Source organism: Crocodylus siamensis, chromosome 9 (genome assembly GCF_052110815.1).
Source record: "Crocodylus siamensis isolate JL-2025a chromosome 9, ASM5211081v1, whole genome shotgun sequence".
Lineage (NCBI taxonomy): Eukaryota > Metazoa > Chordata > Crocodylia > Crocodylidae > Crocodylus > Crocodylus siamensis.
The window spans coordinates 61,482,745-61,503,517 of record NC_143403.1 but is presented as its reverse complement, the minus strand read 5'-3'; the positions used below and the strand labels follow the sequence as shown (position 1 = coordinate 61,503,517).

The 20,773-nt window shown below is 41.3% G+C and overlaps 1 protein-coding gene across 9 annotated transcripts in view; it reads right to left on the bottom strand.

Moving 5' to 3' along the window:
• The window catches only part of LOC149857756 (uncharacterized), a 49,441-nt gene that overhangs the window by 17,895 nt on the left and 10,773 nt on the right, over positions 1 to 20,773 (bottom strand). For 6 of the 9 annotated variants that reach the window (XM_090063908.1, XM_090063910.1, XM_090063913.1 and 3 more), the window contains exon 2: positions 6,789 to 7,789. In XM_090063908.1, the coding sequence (XP_089920034.1) occupies positions 6,789 to 7,756 (968 nt within the window). In that variant the 5' untranslated portion in view covers positions 7,757 to 7,789. Of the gene's footprint in view, positions 1 to 6,788; positions 7,790 to 8,644; positions 8,766 to 20,065; positions 20,115 to 20,773 lie in introns of all 9 variants that reach the window. The other 3 variants (XM_090063906.1, XM_090063909.1, XM_090063907.1) reach the window with 2 other exon arrangements.

The window sequence follows — 20,773 nt, the reverse complement described above, 5'->3', positions numbered from 1 at the left end:
CAATCTAGGAACAAACACCAAGGCTCTGCCCACAATCTTGCAATATAGAGCTGATGATCAGTGCTACTGAACATGAGATGATGATCAGTGCTACTGAACAGCAAACAATCGCACGTCCCAATTAGTGCCATGATATTTTTAGCATTTAATAGACTTTTTGGATGTCAGAAGTAGGGAGGGTGTACAGAAAAACTAAGGCACAATTTGTGTTACAGCCAACTCCCCCCTCAACTCGCAAGAATTCTTTGGCCTTAGAAATTCAAATCACTACTTAAAAAGGTCCCTATCTGTAGTCAGATTCTGCCCCACTTCCCTCCAATGACATGGCCACAAAATGCAGGTAGAAAGAGCAAATGCCACACAAAGCTTCACAAACACAGCGATCACCATTCATTAACAGTTACCATAACAGCGTATTAACAAACACCACAGCTATTTCTTGCTCTAAGTAGAGGGAAATAACTGAAATCTCTCTCTCATACCAGTAAGAGAATGGAGACCATTTAAGGCTAACTTAAGCTGGCTGGCTGGTTTTAATAGAAACAAAATTCTGACAAGACTGGGATTTCATCAAAGATTGTGTGGGGGGGAAAAGGCATCTGGTGTTCCACAAGAAGTTCTGGGTTTGTATCAAAGGAAACCACACACACACACACACCCGCCCACCCACCCCCCTCTGGAAAAAAAAAGTATCTTGTTTTTGCCTGAAGAAAACAAGATTTTGGCAGAAATCAAAAGTTTAATTAAAGAAATAGAAATTGGAGTCTGGAGGACCCATGCCCCCATTGTCCTCTTTGAGAGAAGTTACCTAGCCACATGACATCTCCCATGATACACTGCAGTGGCTCCAGAAAACTACAGTACTTCACGGCAGCTTAGTCTGGTGAGGGAGTCTGGCAAAGAAACCTAGACTAGAGTACAACGGATAGGCGAAGCCAATCCCATCCCCAACTGCAGCTCCTGAGGCCCCAGTGACACCCTCTGATTCAGTCTCCTTTCCGCAGAAGAATCCAGGTTTGAATTCTTACTGAAAATATTGAAGTTTTCCTTTGAAGTTGCTGATGGATCTTGAATTCTCAAAGGGAAGGGAACAGGGACAAACACAGACGTATGCTTGCAGACAGGTCTAACACTAACCTTGAAGTAATCCTGGAGATGCCAATTCCTCATCAGGCAAGAATCCTGATTACCCTTTAAACAGTGCACAAACCATACAGAAGGAATGTTTGTCTGAAGATCCCCACCTTCAATTCTTGTGCACCATAGTATATACCACTCCCCTCAGAATAGTTTCAGATTAAGTTCCAGTATTAACAGAAGCCAGAAGTCAGATGAGTTAGGCTCATCTCTTATTTTGACACTGGAAAGCAGAACTGTGACTGCTGTTTCACACACTATGAAACAGCTGAGAAAGCCACTAGCTTGCATTCAGGATGTGACATGCTCCTGATACACCACTGTACAACACCCTAAATATATGCAACAAAAACACCACCACAGAATGCATGCATTAATTACATTAATTTAATAAATGGTAAATGTCTTATATATTCCCTAGTACATGTACAGTGAATAGGAGGGTCTGACAGAGGCCTGTCTAAAAACTGCAGTTCAACTAAAAGCCGGGAAGAAAAGCTATAACAGCTGCTAACAAGTTTCCTCTTTCCCAGACTAATAGGACATGTCCCATCAGCCACAGAACAATAATTTTTGACAACCTTATAATTTTTAGCATAAGGCATGTTTTATTAGACCTGCATAGAATCAGAGTTCTTACTACAGTGACGAGCACATGCTACGTGCACACAACTTATCTGGAGGAAAAGAAACAATTTGAAGTGATAGATGTGCTCACATACTGCTTGCAAGACCTATGGACTGAAAGTGTCTGTCAATGGATAGTGCAGTTAAAAGACTGGTGTGCACTCATTGAGTTCAGCTGTCCCAATGCCTTCCCCTGTACAGCACAAGACTGCTGAAACGTGTATTTAAATGGCAAGAATTCCACATGGAGAAATAAACAGAGGTGGAAGGCACTGAAGCCTATCAAGAAGAACATACCCTGGATACCACGCACAGCACAAAGCTGCAGTGACTGGCAGTTAACCATTCTGCTTTTGACCCTGAGATCTCTAGTGTTCGTGAGATTCCCCTGGGAAGTGCTATGGTTCTAAGAAGAAGTACTTGGCAACTGGCTGGCCAGTAATGCTTTATAACCCAACTATTCATAACTATTATGGAATTGTATTAGGTGACCCATTCTCATGCTGTTTCTACCCACAAGCAAAAGTCAGACCGAAAGTAGAAACCCTTTATAGCAACCTGGGGTGGGGTGGGGTGAACCTCCACATAAAACAGCTGTGAACATAAAGGTTCTGCTCAGAATCAGCTTTTAGGCAGGCTGTAGAGATATAAAATGTAGTTGCATCTCATGGGTTGCACCCATTGAGCAAAAGTCTCATTGCATCAGGCAAGATTTAAACTAAATAAGGTGGACATGTCTCTTGTTCTAGGGGGCTTGGGAAAGAAAATGAAAAAAACTCCAAGTAGTCAAGCCAGGCCTCTTGGCCAAAAGTAATTAGAATTACTGGCCAACTAACAACTGAAGCTTTCATTCCCTCCCCAAACAGCAAACAAAAGCAACAGTGTGGCAGAAACTTGGAGTTTCCCCAGAGAGCTTTGCTCTGGCTGAATGAAATGAGTCTGAGCAGTCTGACATTGCTGATGACTGTTCATTAGAATGATACTAGGTGCCAGGGGTAGAAATGGCACAGATGGGCTTGGCAAGGCAGAAGCAGCTACTTTTAGCTGAGAAACAGTGGCAGCTAAACGTGGGGAATGTGCATCTAAACTCCAACTTGCTCTGCTGCTAGAGGAACAGGCAGAGGCGGGGTAAAAAACAAAAGAGGGAGGTGGAAGAACAATTCAGAAGACCAAAAGAGCTAGGAGATTATTGTTAGCATCTTCTAGTGGTATTTCCTCTACAAAGGGACATCCTAGGCACAGTGTTGTCATTCCCTGGATGCTGGTCCCATTTCAGACTGTGTGCCTCTTTGTGGGATTCTTTCCATTTAAATATGTGTTTCTACATACAAGCTGGTCCTCAAGGAGCTATGTTCAAGAAAAGTTCTAAGGAGGAGAATTCAACTGAGACAACTGGTTCCACTGGACCTAAATTCAGACTGAGCTGCCATTCCAAGATTTCACCCAAAAAGGGCATCTGCTTCATCTTTAATTTAGAACTTCCCCATGCTTGATGCTACTCCAAAGCCAACTTCAGCAAAGGAACTTGAAATCTCTCCAATGTGTACCCATGTGTTATAGCTCCTACTTCTCAGCATTTTTTGTAGCAGGATCCATTTGTAAACATCAGTGCCCAGCCCCAACCCAATGCCCCTCATTCCTGACTTGCTGCCCTCCACCCCCAGGCCACAGCCCCCCCTCCCACCCATGTGTGGGGCAGGGGGGGCCCCAAGCAGCCCCTCACAGGCTGGAACTCTGCCAGCCTGCAAGAGAAAAGCCATGTTTTCCCACATTTTTCTCCTTTGAAAGGAGAATCCATTTTTTAAAGTTTGTTCGCAACCCTTTCATATATTCTTGTAACCCACTTTTGGGTTGTGACCCATGAGTTGAGAAACACTGCTCTAATGGACACAACAAACCCTGAATTTCAAACCTACCTTCCCACCCCCGTGCTATTGGGCCAAGATCAGATGTGGACCTTACCTGACATCTCAGACCTTCTCTTTGTTCCTAGTCTCCCCCTTTTGCAGATTTGACTACTTTTAACATTTTTTGCAAGCAAAACCAAATGTGAACACCTCAGCTCAAATCTCTATTTGGGCCACATGCAAATCAGAAATGCTTGGTGGTCAGGCTTTTTTCCATCCATTCTGAAATGTGCTTTTGAAATGTCCATAATTACTAGGTATTGTAAACTTTAGGCCAAGCTGCACAACAAAAGCCAAAATAGTTGAGCAGCAGTGGCCAGATCACAGACTTGTACAGATAAAACCGTGAGAAAAAAATAGCGTAGCCTCTGCCAACATTATGGAAACTGGCTAAGCAGAAATTTCACCATCCATACAAAAAGTTTGTCAATAAATTAGTATATGTACACCAAATAACCAGCCTCTGGAAAGACAGGCAGGTTTGCACATGAGTACAGTCCACTGGAATAGAAAAATAGCAAGCAAACAAAGAGTATAAATATGCATATTACATAACTAAATAACTGTATCCTTGAAAGCACAGCAATGCAAAAAGCCAGGAGCCAAGCTAGCTAATCAGGGAAAAAATTTTCTGCAATCCTAATCATAGTTATATATATATTCACAATAGCCTTTGTTCTTGGGAGATCTGTATAAAAGTTAAAAAACAAAAAACCCTCATTCCATATATTATGACCAAACTAATTCATTATTTTGAAAACAGTCTCCTTTCCAAAGCCAAAATATTGCCTCTTATTTGTAGAAAGATGAATGTCAAAGTAAGGATGCCTTTCAAAGTGGACTCAGAGTGTTGTTTGACAAGTTGGAAGCCAAAACCCCCTCACTTATTGGGTTGACCTTTACCGTGCTCCATGATGAGTTCCACAGACTGAATGAGATAATTTAAGGAGAAAGAGACTACACAACCCGAGAAAGTGTATCAGAATCTGGCCCAGAATCTGGCTCCAACCATTACTATGGCAGCTTCTCTTTCTTTCTTTAAGATTGGCAAGAGTTTAAAAATCAAATATTTAAAATCTGGAAGATATTTCTAGCAGATGTTTCCAGTTTAGGGCTGGCAAATATTTGTGGTCTAAATTACAGTATTTAGCAGGATCCTTAAAGAAAGGGTAAAAAAAAGAGATTAGGTATAACATGCAAATCAAACTCTTAAAGTTATGCAAGGTTTCAGTTATAAACAAAATTACAGTGAGATCCTGAAGGCAGCAACTTCTATGAACAGCAAAGAGAGACTATGTTTGTTCATACCCACTGTGTCTACATCCCTTTACACATAGTGCAGTGATGGACTATGTTTTATGTCTACTTGGGGTGTCTAGGGACCCCACTCTGATAAGACAAAATGAAAAGTTAAACACAACACCTTAAAATATTAAGAGCTCTTTAAAATACTGCTACGTTGATGTGTATTACAGATAAGACACTACACTAAACACTAAACTGAGGAGAAGTCTGAACTTAGGTTACCTGTGCAACCTCCGTGCAACCTTCTTGTACCTATGCATTCCGATACAAACTCGAATGACTTGGCGGTTGCATGGTTCTTTTCCCCTACAAGAGCTGGTTTGCTTCATTTAGTGCTTAGAACAGACTTGGTCTGATAAAAAAAGTCAGGCACACGCAGTAGAGGAAGCTGTAATCTCTAGGTCCCCAGATTCATCTCTTACAGTGGGGACAGTGTCATGATTAAGACAGTCAGATCCTGCCCTGGAAGAATGGATGCTGTTCCCAGCAGTTGTGCTACTACAGATCTCTACACAGTGACAGGAGCTGGAATGATATTTTTCAGGCAAAAAACCGCAACAACACTGTGTGAAGAAAACCAGATTTCAGCTAAAATGTTGACCAAAGAAGCAGTAGGACAAGTGGAGTAATATAAGGTCAGGTGGGCATCTATACATGTGCTCCGGGGTGGGTGGGTGGTGCGCTTTAATTAGAGCAGCTCTGAGAGTCACTCTAATTAAAGTGCCCTCAGTGTCACATGTATTCAGTGTCCTACACTTCAAAACGGCGGGCTTTAGTTCAAGTGCCCCCACTGCCATTTTGAAGCATGGGGATGCTGAACAGACACGACACAGAGGCTGCTAGAGTGCGTTAATTAACATGCTCCAGCAGGCTTGATTAATTAGCACACATCAGAGAAAACATTTGGCACGTGTATAGGTGCCCTGACTTCGATATCCTTTCAGGTATCATCTGGTCACTGTCCCTAACCACACCTCTCGAAGCACACCACTGTTAACCTGCAACAACAGTTCTTAAAAAGCAACTCTGAAAAAGTTATTATGAAGTTTATCATGCGACTCTGAAGTCCTATACATTGTGTGTTATTGATAATAAAACAACACTATGTCACTTCAATCATTCACAGTGCATCTTCCCCAACTGTCCAGGAGATGTTGTAGAGCTTTTCTCCTTCTTTTCCACTTATTCTCTTTTTCCCCATTTATAAATTTCTCCTCACCATTATTCTTCTTTCCTATTTATTATTACTGTATGGTCTCTAGAAGTCTGCCACATGCCCCCAGTGATTAGTGCCCCCCACCTTTAGAACCACTAATCTAAGCAAAGGAAAGAAGAAATATAGGGAAATTAAATCTACTGGTGAAGTATGCTTTTGCCAGCTCTATGAGAAGCAAGCATTTTTTTGGCAGAAACTTTTGTTGAACCAATGGTAGAGAGAGATGCTGGACAAGCTTTTGGGCCCAAGGTGCCCAGAGAAAGTCTGGTCTTCAGCTCTGTATTGGTAAGTTGCACTAAACTTCAAGCTTCAATACTGTCAGTGTATAACCGCTAATAGATTTCAAACCCCAAATATGTATAATACTGAAGAATTTAATAGGGAGACAGACACTCCTAGCATTAACAGTATATGATCAGCAGAAATTTAGCCAGATTTTATCCTGGTGGAAAATCAGTCTATCCACATTTGGTTTTGAATTAATACAAAGCAAAACCTTCACAATCGGGGTCATTGTCATGACATCAAGTACAGCTTGATTTCATAGCAGGGTCAGTTTGAAAAACTCAGAATAAGTAAATATATTAAAATCTTACCTGCAAGTTATGCAGAGGGTGGATAAAAGAATGAGTGCAAAAATGCTAATTCCCATTACTACTGTCAGCATCGTCGTGCTTTCCTTTCCTGCTTGCCTCCCAGCATCTACACTGCTAGATTTAGTGATGTTCTTGTATTCAAAGAGCATTGCAAAACCCCGTCCACGGTCTGTGGTGGTGATCAGCTCCATAATAACCTCCACCATCTCCAGAGAAGAACCAAAGACCATGGTCTTGTTTAAAGGTGAATTTGTCCCACAAAAGCGAGAGGAAAATGTGATGAGGTCAGAAACATACAAGACATCATGGGGACATACATCTATTGCAGGCTGCTGTGGGGAAAAGCTTTCTGTTGGCAGAGCTGTTGTGGAAAGAGTCTGGCTTTCTCCAATGACCTGGTCTCTCTCTCTTGCAGTGAGGTGAGCAAGCAGTATTTTCCCTTTCAAATCTTTGTTCATTTCCAAGCCACTGATATCTTGCCTTGGCATTGCCGCACTGCCAGCCACAGTGAATGACAGTCCACCTGGCTGAGTCCTGACTATTTCTTTGGGTTCTTCCATCTGTTTCAACTGTTTTTCTTCAGATGCTTGTTTGGCTTCATTTTTTTTTAAGGTGGTTCCTGGGAATTCATTGTGGAGGCCATCAAGGAATTTTGACTGAGGTCCTGGGCTGTTAAGACTGTGAGTCACCCTTGCCATCCAGGTCTGAAGAAAGGATTTTGTGGTAGAAAAAGAGGTGGGAAAATCCAAGCTTTCTTCACTGGAAGGCATTTCCTTATTTCTTCTTGTAGGAGGAGGTGTAAAGCCATCCCAGGGCTCAGGAGTTTCACTTGAGCTCGCAAATATATCAAAATCAAAAATTTCCAGGATAAGATGAGTTTGCACAGGAATGAAAAACTGCCATACGCAATGCGTCCCTGGGTAGTAGTTGTTTGGAAAACCGGGGGATAAAATCAGACCTCTTTCCATGGATTCCAACACTGCGCCACAAGAATAATATACCTGAAAAAAATGAACAAATTGAAGTTACACAAAGGAGAGAGAGACAGAAGGTATATTCAACCCTTAATGCTACTTCTTAGCCTACTACTGGAGGAGCCAAGGGAGTTTAACACCCGTACTCTAAAAGCACCTACTACTTGCCACAGTTGGAGACAGGATACTGGGTTCACTGGACCATGCATCTGATCCAAAATAGCACTTTTTATATTTGTACATTTAACAGATGTCCAATGGTGACAAATTAAGGACCTGATACTCATGGTAGGTCTAAGAGACCTAAACCTGACCGCACAATTATCTCTATGTAGAGGACATCCATAATAAATTAATTAAGCTTTTAAAAAGCCAACTTTCAACCTTCTCTGTTTCAAGCACTAACATCTAGTACATAACAATTCTTGGATACCATGGAAGTGTATATGGTGTGCCAATCTTCCCAAAATGGGGCCAAGCAATTTCCATCTGTTATTTTCATTATTGTGACACTGCCTCCTTTTAGCAAGTTGATGTAGGGAGACTATTGATGACCTTTTTGCAGACTTTTAGCTGCATGCTGCCTTGCTCAACATGTAGTTAGCCTTGCCCTTCTGTGCTGCTTGTTGCAAGACAAAAATCTAAAAGACAGAGAAAAGCTGAAACGCTTCAAGGCCTTCTCTTTCGCACAAGGTAAGAATGTAAAATTTAGAAGATCCTTTTCCAAGGAGCAGGAGAAAATAAAAGAAAAAAAGACACCTTATTTTCAAGATACACACAGTATATACATAAAGCTGTGTGGTGTTTTGGATCTGCAACAGCCCACAGAAATCCATTTTAACATATTACAGATTGTAAACACATAGTTTCAAGTTAACTTACAGATATTACCACGTGTTGAAGATGAAACCCAGGAGGTCGATTTCCACCCTTCAGAAAGCTTTGTTGGCATCACTACAAGCCAAATCCCAAATCTGGATCCACTATTAGTTCTTTCTTTCCTCTTTAAAGACAGAAATCACAAATGGCAAAAATACTTCCTTGGCATCAATCAGGAGAGGGGCCTCTGTTACTGAGAGATTCCTCCATATATTTGGGGAAAGTAAATTTCATCCATGCCTTGGGCAACGTTTTTTGACAGTAAGGAAGTCATAAATAGTTGTCATAGGACCTTATCTAGGAGCCATATGTTCACCAACATTAATTGGATGGAAAAAGAATGTTTTTTATTAAAAATTATGATTACTTAGCTTGGTCTGATATCTGTTTAAACACAAAAGGAGCTTGGCAGAATAACAGAGAAAGCCAACAGAGTCTATAGAATGCCACTAAGGTCAAAATACTCCAGATTTTTATTTTCCCCACCCCTTGGCTCATATTGAAATGAAAAGGAAAAAGAAATCATTTTGCAACACCAAACACCTTTTAAAAAAGGCTAGGCTAGCTCTCCAGGACATGAGTAAGAGTCCTGGTTTTCAGCAGGTGCTTTCCATTGTCAAAGGGATTTCAGGATGTGGGGGAGGAAGGAGAGGGGAAAAAGTGGGGGATGGTGAGAAGGGGACAAAACTAACGATAGAAATAGAAATGGTTTAATGATAGAATGTAAAAGTTTCCAATGCCAGATTTTTAAAAATGTCATTAATTTAAATCTATTTTTATGCTTAAAAAATAATTTATAGGGCTACTGGCATTTAAAAAGGACCTGGGTTGGGCTACAGCATCAAGTCTCAAATAATTAGTGTAACTATAGAAACTGAACTCACACATCCATGTCCAATACAATAGCTACCTATTGTATTTCATACTCACATAGTTATACCTGCCCTCCTGCCCCCAAAAAGGCCTCATCTTCACTGTCTACATTTGAGATGGTAATGAGAAAAAATCCTAGTGAAGACAAGGAAGTTTGCATGCAAGTTAAACTGGTGAAGTCTAGTCCTTATTAACTTGGTTTGCTAATTTACATCAAAACTGACCTCACTTCACTAGGAGTTTACTTTGAGTTCTTAACTTAGCTAGGAGCACATTCTACCTCTTTTCCCAACTTGTGACAAGCAGGATACAAAGAGTTCAATACTGACAGCTGATTCCTTACCCTAAGTAGCAGGAAGTTATGGGGCACCATGCACTGCATCAGTTCAATGAATCCAGGACTCGTATCCAGTACTATCAAGAGTTCTGGATAGCAAATCCATTTTTAAAACCTAGATACTTCATTTTTGCTTTCGTTTTGTCTATAATGCGTCTTCTGTAGGTTAACGCATTTTTGGTTGTTTTGGGAATCTGATGACAAGTACCAGTCAGCTTCAATACCTCAATGAGTGCAAACAGGTAAAAGTCCTTCTCACACAGAGCAAACGGAGGCAAACTGCACCAATGACATGACCTTTGCAGCCATACTTTTGAAATGTACATAGTGTACAAATCATTTATTATTCAGATTCTCAGGCTATAGGTTCAAGACTGTGCTCGGGGGGGGGGGGGGGGGCGGGCAGGGAGGGGACAAAAAAAAAGCAAACAAGACAGATGAGGAGGTAAAGGTTCCTGAAGACAACAGAGCACTGATGAATTTATAATCCACAGATGGAATGACTTAGACACCATTTAATGGATTCATTATAAAAGGCTGAATTTCACTTCTTTAGACACAGATATCCAACCTTAGCTGCAAGTTCTATACTTGCAGGCTTTTAACAGAGAGACACACTTATATCAAGAATGACACTTTTTTAGTTTTCCCAAATTATAGGAGCTTTGGGGAGGGGGAAATATGCCAGCACAATGACATCAATTATGGGCTAGGCCTGTCTTTTGTATTTCACAGCAAGGTGGACAGACTACTGGGAAAGTTCTCTTGAGGAATTTTATAAAGGAGACATCAAAAAGGTTTTCATTCTCATTGTGGTACAGTAAGTGTCACAACTGCTTATCCCACCAGCACAAGGAACTAAGTGGCCTAATTCAGGCAGAAGAAAAATTCCACTAGACAGGATGAAAAGGGAAGGCAGTAGGGGATTGTGGATGGCTTCTTTCTGGGGTTCAGAAGATCTTTCTTTCACTGAAGAGACGATGTGGGACCATGCCTCATAATATCCATCACCAAACACAGTTACAAGACGACCAGTGTCACAGGTTGTTAATTGCAAATACATGCTCCTGTTCTTACTAGGGGTCTACAATTGTGCTTCAAAATTGCTAGCTTCCAGTTGGCTATGGTCAAGAACTTCTTTACTTGCTTCTTGAACTAAGATAATGAAGTAATGGCAATAGCAAGTCTCAGGAAGAGCAAGATGGAACATGATGGCTGTTATGGCGTCTAGTCCCTTCCTCATCATTATACCAGCCCTTCGCAAACACATCTGTACCCTTACAAACTAAAATCATGCTTTCACATCGTTTTAAACTGGCCTGGCCAGGAACAGGTTACTTACTTTTGGCAACACAAGGATGGGGGAGGTTGAGGCACTAAGTAATAATGCATGTGCAAGGCTTTGTCGACTATGCAACAGGAGACTAGGCTGTGTGCACTGTAGGAAATGGAACATGGTAGAACAAATCCAACAGCCAGTGAGCTAGCCTAGTAACAATGGCTGGACCAAAGGCTATTCTGCCTTCTGAATATATAGTTTCCTGCACATTGTAAAAGCAACAATAAATATCTCAGAGAAAAAAAAATATCTGTTCGTATATCAATGCTTAAGTGGTAGTAGGAAATGAAGATAAAATATCAACAAAACTGAGAACTACTTCCTGGAGGTACTACACAGCCATTCTCTGCCAATCTATCACTGATTTAAAATGCCTGCTGATAGGTCTCCCACTGGAGAAGGAAATTCAAGAGAGTCAGCCATATGGAATCGAGCACTTTGTCTCCATAAACTAGCACAGGTATGACCACCCCTGTTGTAGGTCTGGTGTAGAGAGAGTGGACAGATAAGCAGTCTCAGTTTCCAGGAAACATGGGCAACTGGTGCCACCTTAGTCAGAGTAACTGGTGCCATCTCACCAACTGGGGAGCGGGGGGGAATGTGTCCCCTCCATGGCAAAACTTCCCATCCTGGGAACAGCTCCACACTGCTCCGAGAAGCAGTCGTGGCCTACATCTGGCACTTCCACTCCCTGAACAGCGCTCACAGGAGGGGCATCTGTGTCCCCCCAGCCCATCGCCTAAGTGGGGAGCACAGCCAGTCAGGTGGTGCATCAGTGCTTTCAGGGGGTGCACCCCTTACATGTCACCACTGCCAGGGAATTTCTCCAAATTGAGAATGGCCTTTAGTTGAACAGATTACAGCAAAGAACAAGTTCTTAAGCATTTTTCTCTACCTATACAAAAGGATTATACTCTCTATTTTTAGTGCAAAGTTTCTTCAAAGACTGAACGGGACACTCATGGCTAAGAATAAACTTTAAGACCAAGTATAGTAGTGCCATACCACTTGAGGGTACTCCCACCTGAGGATACTCCCATCCTAACAGTGCTAAGGAGACAAGGGGATGGAAGAGTTTGCCTTATAAGGAAATGTAACCAGTATAAGAGCTGACTGTAAAGCTCCAACAGAAACATATTTGGTATGCCATACTCTCAGAGATTCTGCATTTATTTGTATGGCAATCAACTTTGTTCCTCACTTGTGCAAGACACACAAGTTTTACAGGATCAGTTTTTGCATTAAAGTAAAACTTCTTGAATGTGGTTTAGTTTGGATTGCCTGGAATTAAAGTGTTGCATCCATGGATTCGTTGCATGCAACCACAAAGGCGCTCAAAGATGTGTAATGAGCCCTTTGTCCACCAGATGGTGCTGCAACTTTTTTGTAGTTCACCCCTTCAAATTGCTTTCCAATTGCTTCCACTTTTTTTTCTTGTGCAGTTAGCCAGCTCTCTGCTTCCACAGCTGTATGGCAGGGCATGGGCACGAGGTGAGGGACCCTAGGCCAGAGGGGCTGCACTGGACCATTCCGCTCTCCTACGCTGCCAGCCAGGGACCAGGCTTAATTTGTTTGAAAACCTAGTGTGTGCAAACACTGATGCGATGCTCCAAAATAAACAAGTTTAAAATTTTATAAACCTATTTAATATAATGAGGATTAAAACCTGTAGTGTGTATACCCCAGAAAGCCCCTTATATTAAAATAGAAATAAAACCTCTATTTTGCCAAAAGACAGCAAGTTCACTAGACAGTTTCATATCAGTTTGTATTACTTCAAGTAGTTCTTGCCGATATAGTTACAATATACTGGATGATTTACGTCAAAGGGAAAGTATAGTGGCCTGGCCTCTCTCCCCCTCCTCCCCCACGTTCAAATCAAATCACATCCAATTCAGTTCCTAAAACTGGCCCAATGATTAGTCAGTGGCAAATACCTTTGGCAGCTAGGACTCAGGAAAGCAAAATTCGATCTAGAATGCTGACCGATCTCTAGAAGAAATATTAGAACCTGATAATTTTGACAGTGATTTTTGTAACTTTATCAATCAAGGGTCAAATCCTTATATTCACATTTCAGATCAAGGCTCAGAATAAACAGCTGTAAGAACCTATCTAGATATTTTTTAAAACCATGATTAACAAACAGAAACTGTTTCTAGAGCAATGTATTACAACAGATAGAATGCAACATTTTTCATTTTCAAGTTCTGAATGACCATATAACAGTTGAGCAGAATAAAGCAAAAGGTCCAAATGGTTTGTGCCTGGTCACTCATCCCTAACTCACACAGTATGTTTCATATATTCCTTGTCCCAGGCAGTTCAAAGTTATTAACACTTTCATACCCAGGCACCAGGTGAGATTTTACCTGAGCTACTCCCATTGACATTAATGGGAACCACATAGATAGAATTTTTGCAAAGTACCTGGATAACTGCCATCATCAACCTCCTACTTACAATTTCTACAGAATGTCTGTACAAAAACCTGCACATGGATCAACAGGTTTCACTTTGCCAAAGACCGGGTTCTTTAACAATTTGTCCTCAGAAGGCACTGCCAACCTTTGGCTGACCAGCTGGGTCAACCAAAAGGAGGCAGGGCAGAGGAGTAAGACAGCCTGAACCTTCCCTCCCCATGAGAAATGCTTCTGGCACGAGGTTATTCTGGGGGCAGAGGGAATGTCAGGAAACCATGCTATGTAGCTGCTAAGACAGCTATGTGCATATGCACAGTTGCTTTTAAGATATAATCTCAAAAGGGGAATTCAACTTATTAGAAAAGATATAAACTTAGACAAGGCCCTACCCAGGAACACATAAGCACATTTTAGCAAGCATCATATTTTGAGAACAATTTCAAAAGAAATGGGCCAACATGGGTTCCCATCTGAGCTACTGCCAATTACAAACAGCAGCATCTGCATAGGTCAGACTCCTCCCAGTCTTAAAGGTGGGATTTTAAGTGCATTTATTTTAAGGAGAAAAGAAAGAGAGAGCTGACAGCTCATGTTTCTGCTCATATGGAGTGACAACCTCCAAAGCAAACCTACTTTTTGTTTTCTTTTATAATTTAGGTTACCCAAGAAATATCAATGCGCTTGATACATCTCCAAGAATCAGAGTATACTTCACCATAGAAAAAACTAGAGAAACACATACTGAAGTTCACATCCACACAAAGATGATCATGATCATCTCACTGTTGCCTTATAAACCAAAACAGATGTATATTACATACATACACACTTCTCCACCAGTGCATGTGTATCTTCACTTGTTGATGGGGCTGGCATTAACTGAAAAGCCACCAGAAATTGGAGGTTTATCTGTGGACCATAAGGTTTATTTTTGTAGCATTTCCACACTAGAGAAATATTAAGTCAGGTGTTTATCAAAACAGAATCTTTTGAGGAATATCTATTCTGGGTGCAAAGGACATCATCTGGTTCATTCAGTTAAATAAAGACTGCAAGATTTCTTTTAGGGCACTCATGTCACAAACCAGTTGATCCAGAGATCACTGAAGTTAATGGGAGTCTTCTGTTTGCAATTAAGTTAAAGTTAATCAGGGGATTCAGAAATGAGCACTGTACAGAGTCAGTGTCTTTTGTACAGATTTACATTTTCCCTTATTAGATTGGCATACATTAACAAAAAGAAGTTGATTGGATATTAAAGCCTCAGTTTGAGACGCTACGTAGAAGTCTCAAGACTGTAATGAAACTTCCCGTAAGCCCTCAAAACCATTTTCAAACCACCCTCAGCACTTTGCTCTATTGCCTTATGCAATATGATATGAATTCTGTCTTCTCCAGCTGAGACTTCATTTTTTGAAATGAAGTGCTGTGCTAAAACGAGTTGAAAGAGAGAGACTCATTACAGTCACAGAGCTGCCTGTCACAATGGACATTCAGGATACATAAAATCCCAGATCATGTTTTGATCATACTGTGGTGCATCAGAGTCCCTAGGATGTCTTGCCTTCTCCTCCCACCACCTTCATCTTCTGTGTCTTTTCTTAAGATGGAACCTACATGTATGGAGAAGTTCAAGTTCTCTTTATAATCAGAGTACAGCTGGAGAGTCAGCAACTTTTTGTTATCATTTTTCTATTTTAATTAAATCCTCATTTCAGGAATCTGGGTTTGTCAACTGGAGACCCCCTGCCTTCCCCCAAAAAGGAGTGTTTCTGAAGCTACACCCAAATGCAGATCTCTGAGAAAACAACTTCAAGTTGTTTTACCAACTTTGGTAAGACTCATCACTGAGGAAATCTGTGATGATCCTGCTAGCATCAACTACGCACAAACAGAAGCTTTCTCTATTAACCAATAGAGAAAATTAAATGTCACGATGGGGGGGGGAAGGGGGGAGAGAAGGAAAGAATGAAAGAAAGAAGAAAAAAAGAATGAAAGAATGAACGAACTGTGAGCCAATTGGTATTGGGAACCATACTGCCCTGAGTGCATTCCAGATGAAGAGGACCCAGTCCATAGGAACTTACAAAAAAACAATGTTGCGTTCAAACTCTGCAGTGTCAGTCTAACCTGTCCAAGACCATCAACCTTTGAGTCAGGGAGATGTTAAATGCAAAAACCTTTGCAAACTAAATAAGAGGAGACAGGCTATATACAAGTAAATCCCCGTCACAGATGTTAGTCTTATAACTAAGGATCTACATAAAGCACATGGAGAAGTAAATATCACCGACCACTCACAATGCTCAGTGCGGTCTTTTCATGGCAGGGCCCTCCCCTCACTGCTGACTGCCCGAGGGACACCAGCAGTTCTCCCCCTTGCCACTGATTGGCTCCACCCCTCACCACCAATTGGCAGACAGGGCAGGGGTGCACAAAAGGCAGGCCTCTTGGACAATCAGTGCCAGACGGAGGAGGGGGTGGCCACTATCTTGGCTGCACCCCTTTGTGCCAGAGGCTTGCCCCCCACCGTCACCCCACGGGCCATAAACCAAGGCTGCAGCACCTGCTGGCTCCCACTGGGAATTTTATTTTCAGTAAGCTTTTTTTTCTTGTGGTGATTCTGCACAAAATTCATGGTGATTGTGGAAACCATCTTTTTTGCAGTTTCCTCAAAAATTGCAAATTGAGTAGATTCCTACTTATAGCTCCCAGTCCTGTCAATCAACAAAGGATGATGTTTTGCTCTATTTCAAGTCTTCAACTAGGAGCCCCTCTAGACAGTCAAGTGAAGACATGATAGGATCTGATGCGTGATCCACACATTTGCATCTCCTGCCATGCCACACGATTGTGGAATCCAGCACCAGATATTATCACACCTTACTGTCCACACAGGGGGAGCCTAGGATGGTGACCATGCCCCCCGCCCCAGTACATAACAAGCTCCCACAGCTGTGTCAGCACCCCATGGCTGCGGGGACTGAGAGTGGCTAGAAACCAGCTATAAAACTTATTACACATTCTCTAGCAATAATTTTATAGCTGGTTGGCTCTTTTTAAGGCACGGAAGTTAATTTACACATATAGCCAATCTAAACTGCACAATTAACCCAGTAGTTGGATGATACATGTAGTGTGTAGAGGGGGCCTAGGAAGTATTTGGATTGCCTTTGGACTAGGTCTTGCACAGTGCTGCATAGAACATTTGAGAAGGACCAGACAGAGTTTTCTTCTTTCCCGCTATATTAATAAATTCCCGTAAACTGGTGCCGAACAGGATTCACTCACAGGTTTTTGAAACAGGTCTAGACATACTTTTAATCTGATCTACACTTATAGTTAAGCCCTTTCCACGAGCAGTGGTTCAACTGCATCCATTGCTGACATGAGTTGTCAGAAATGGGCAAAATTCCTTTGAGCAGACACAATCCACTGAATGCGAGCAGAAACAAAACTGCATTTTTGAACAGATGCTCTTATTTGTTCAGAAAGTAACAGCAGCTCCACCACATGAAAGTTATTATAGATCTGACATTTCTACTCTGCAAATCCCATTTCCAGGAAAGGGCCCAACTCTCCTCATACTCCTTCTTGGCACGCACCAGACAGCTTTGCTAGGCTTTTTTTCATGTATATTACCAAGTCTTCTACTTCATTTTTCTGATTTACAAGTGATTTTCAGATAATTAAAATGCTGGTTAGGTTCCCAAGAATGGGAAGATGACAAAAGCCTGTTGCCACAGAAGACAAAGAACAAAAAAGATTATGGGAGAGGAGAGAGAGAGGAGCATCTAGTGCAGTGATTCTTACCAGGGGTGCCATGAAATGCTTTTAAGGGTGTTTCTGTGTGCCATGCAATATTAGTGCTGTTACAGTGCGTTTACATGTGATGCTACGTCGCCATAGCAATACACTATATAGTGCACAACTACAGCAAAGTAGCTGCTAAAAGTAACCATGTGCTGCACATCTAGTGCAGTAACAATGCTGCTGTAGGGCAACCTGTAGATGTTCCCTTAGCAACACTTTCATACATGAGTCACAAGAGAAACCCAGATATTTTAAATAGGAATCCATAGCATCAAAAAACATTCTGGCTTGTTGCAAAAAACTGAGAGAGACTGCAACAGGAAGTTTGCTCTAGTATTTTTCCATTTTTATTTTTAATTTTTGAAATGGGGTGCTACTAAATTCAGAAAAATCACGGAGGAGGGCCTTGAGTCTCTACTTACTAGACCAGTGGTTCTCAACCTTTAAAGCAAAGGACCTGAATTCTGAAATTCACCTCACGTCTATAAAGCTCTTGTAATCTCAGGCAGGTATTTGCCTCATTCTGCTGCTCTGTAATTTACTTGTAATCTAGTCAAGGTCATTTAAAGAATTTAAGGTAGGATCTGTGGGGACCAAGGTTTCACATTTGAGCAAAGGGCAGACAGATCCTCCTTGCTTCTTGGAAAAGGAATTAAAATTACGACATTTTTGTTTTCAGCAACTCTTGTCAGTTGTCATCCGATGGGCATGATGGAGAGAAGGGACACATAGCTCAAAATATATTCATCCAGAGGACAGAAAGAAGTGTTCCCACCTGTGTTCAGAGAAGGAAGAGCAAGAAGAATTCTGAGGAACATCTGCCAAAAAACAGCAGCTGGTCAGTCAAGAACAAACAGCTGGACATGAGGGTGACCTTGCCAGTTAATGTTGTTTTTGTTTCTCCCATTGGCTTTTCTATCCTTGATGTAAAGTGCACGTCTGCAAAACTGGCCACAGAGGTGGAAGCAGCAACACTTACTGTACATACGCAATAATAGATGGAGGTCATTACTGCAACCAGCCTGCATCAAAGCAGCTGTAGAACTGGCAATATAAGAGCAAGAGTCCCATTACAGTCTAGAGGCCCTAGCTTTCCTCACCCTCTTTACAACATCCCAAATTTCACAGCTGCGGTATTTTGATACCTGGCCTCAAGCAAATTGCATAATTGTACCATGAAGTCACCATCCTCCACATGTACAGTTATTTCCAAGAGCAAGGAAGCAGAAATAAGGGGGAAAAAATTATAAAACAATCTTTTGGACTTGGACAACTTTCAGATGTCACAAGACACTCTGGCTTCTCACAGAACAACTTCTCATTTGTCTCAAAGATATAATTTTTTTTCTGGTTCCAAACAAATGCTTGGTCCCAGACATACAAATAGAAACTATTTTCTAAACAGTAACCCACAGGTTTCTGAAGTATAATCCCAACCACAGCTTTCCAGAGCTGAGCTTTCCAAAATGCAGCTTGTGGGCCAAATGCAGTCTGTGAGCCCCTTTGATTTGGACCCGGGCAGTAGATGTCCTCTTTGAAATGGTTCTTCAGGGGCCAAACTTTAGGAATCCCTGTTCCAAAGTATCATTAGCAACTATGTAACAGGAGTGTAGTCAGCCTGTGTCTATGCTGGAACTTGAAGGTTTGTATTTTCACGGAGTATGACAAAGATGACCTGACCATACTCAGAAATAATAAAAAACAGTTCTTTGGGCAAGATCAGATAAGGAACCACCAGTTTTGCAGCAAGGCCCTTCCTTGGTTTAGGGCAGATGTGCCAAACTACTGCACAGTTGTGTACATGAGTCAAATTTTTAGGATCAGCCACAGGTTTTGGTTACCCAACTGGAGACCCCTTGGGCCCCAAATTCAGAATTTGAGCATACCTGCAGGTCCAAATGGGTTCTCATTGCTTTGAAAATAAGGCTCACCACTCTTTCCATCCCCCAGTCTATCATCTCTTATTAGTTTACTCTGACCTTTATCCATTACATTTGCATACAATTTCATTGATCAAAGGGAGGTTAAACAATCTTGCAAAATTTAACGGTATTTTGATGATCCTAAAGAAACAAACATACAGGCCTCTCTCAAACATCTGACAAAACTATCTGTCCTCCACCAAAGCAACTAGATATAGCTGATTTAAATTTTACTGCAGATTTTATTGTCCTATCTTAGAGCTAGGATCAAGAATTTAAAAAAAAAACAAAACAGTAAATAAAGGACTATTCTTCTTTTGCTTGATCATCCTGAAGTAGACAAGCGCTCCCCCCATTTCTCTGGTGTTGTTGCTTAGCCACGCTTTATGGTTAGTTCTTCTAATGTGCCCCCAACATTGATCTATTGCAGTAAATGTGTTGCATCTTCCCAAAGCTTCCTCCACTTAGGCAAACTCTTTGTATAACAAGGGACTCTGAACTAATCTGTGCACCATGTATAGTCTGACAAATGGTTGTTCTATTTAAGTTACACTGATTGTAAAGATGATCATAATGTAGAACGATAGGATCCATAGAGAAAGTTTTAACAGCATCATTATAATACAGTAGCTACATCAGTAGTTTTTCCCCCCATATAAAAGCCATGAGCCCAGAGAAGAGGGAAACTAACAAGAAAAAGCTACTTATGAAACCCACCTCTGGAATTGATGTCAGTCCTGGGCCTCAAATTCTTTCCCAAAAGAAGCTGGAGAAAGTAGAGAAAGAAAGCAACAGGAATTATTGTAGTAAGCAGGGACTGGAGGAACATTTGAAGAGATAATTAGATAGAACTGGCTAAGAAAAAGGACCAAGAGAAAAGGGAAATTCCCACCCCTCGGGTGCATCGAAGATACTAGCTGTACCATAGCCTAATTCTACTGTGCAGCAGCATATCAGGCAAAATCCAGGCTAATATGCTACTGCGCAGTAGAATTAGGTTATGGTTCAGTTGGTGTTACTGAAAAGCTGTGTGCCGGAGCTACTGCGCAGTAGCACCAGTTACTGTCCATTGATTTAGTACTCGGTTATGCAAGTACTAAACTTAATGCACGGTAATTTTGGCACATTAATATATGTCTAGATGCCACCCTTAACACACACTACTTTTAAACTGTTTTTCATCTTTTTCAGACTGGACCTCCTTGTATCAGGTCCAGTTTTTCTTCCAGAAAAGGCCTAGCTCTGATGCCCACCTGCAAGTAGGAGGTAGCACAACAATTAAAGAAAGTATGAAACTGAGAGGAAAAGTTTAGGCTGAATAATCAGGAGTTAATTCCTAACAGTTATATGTGTAAAATTATTCAACAACCTCTGAAATTATGCATACAACTTTGGTACCAGAAACATTTATCATCAGCTAAATTA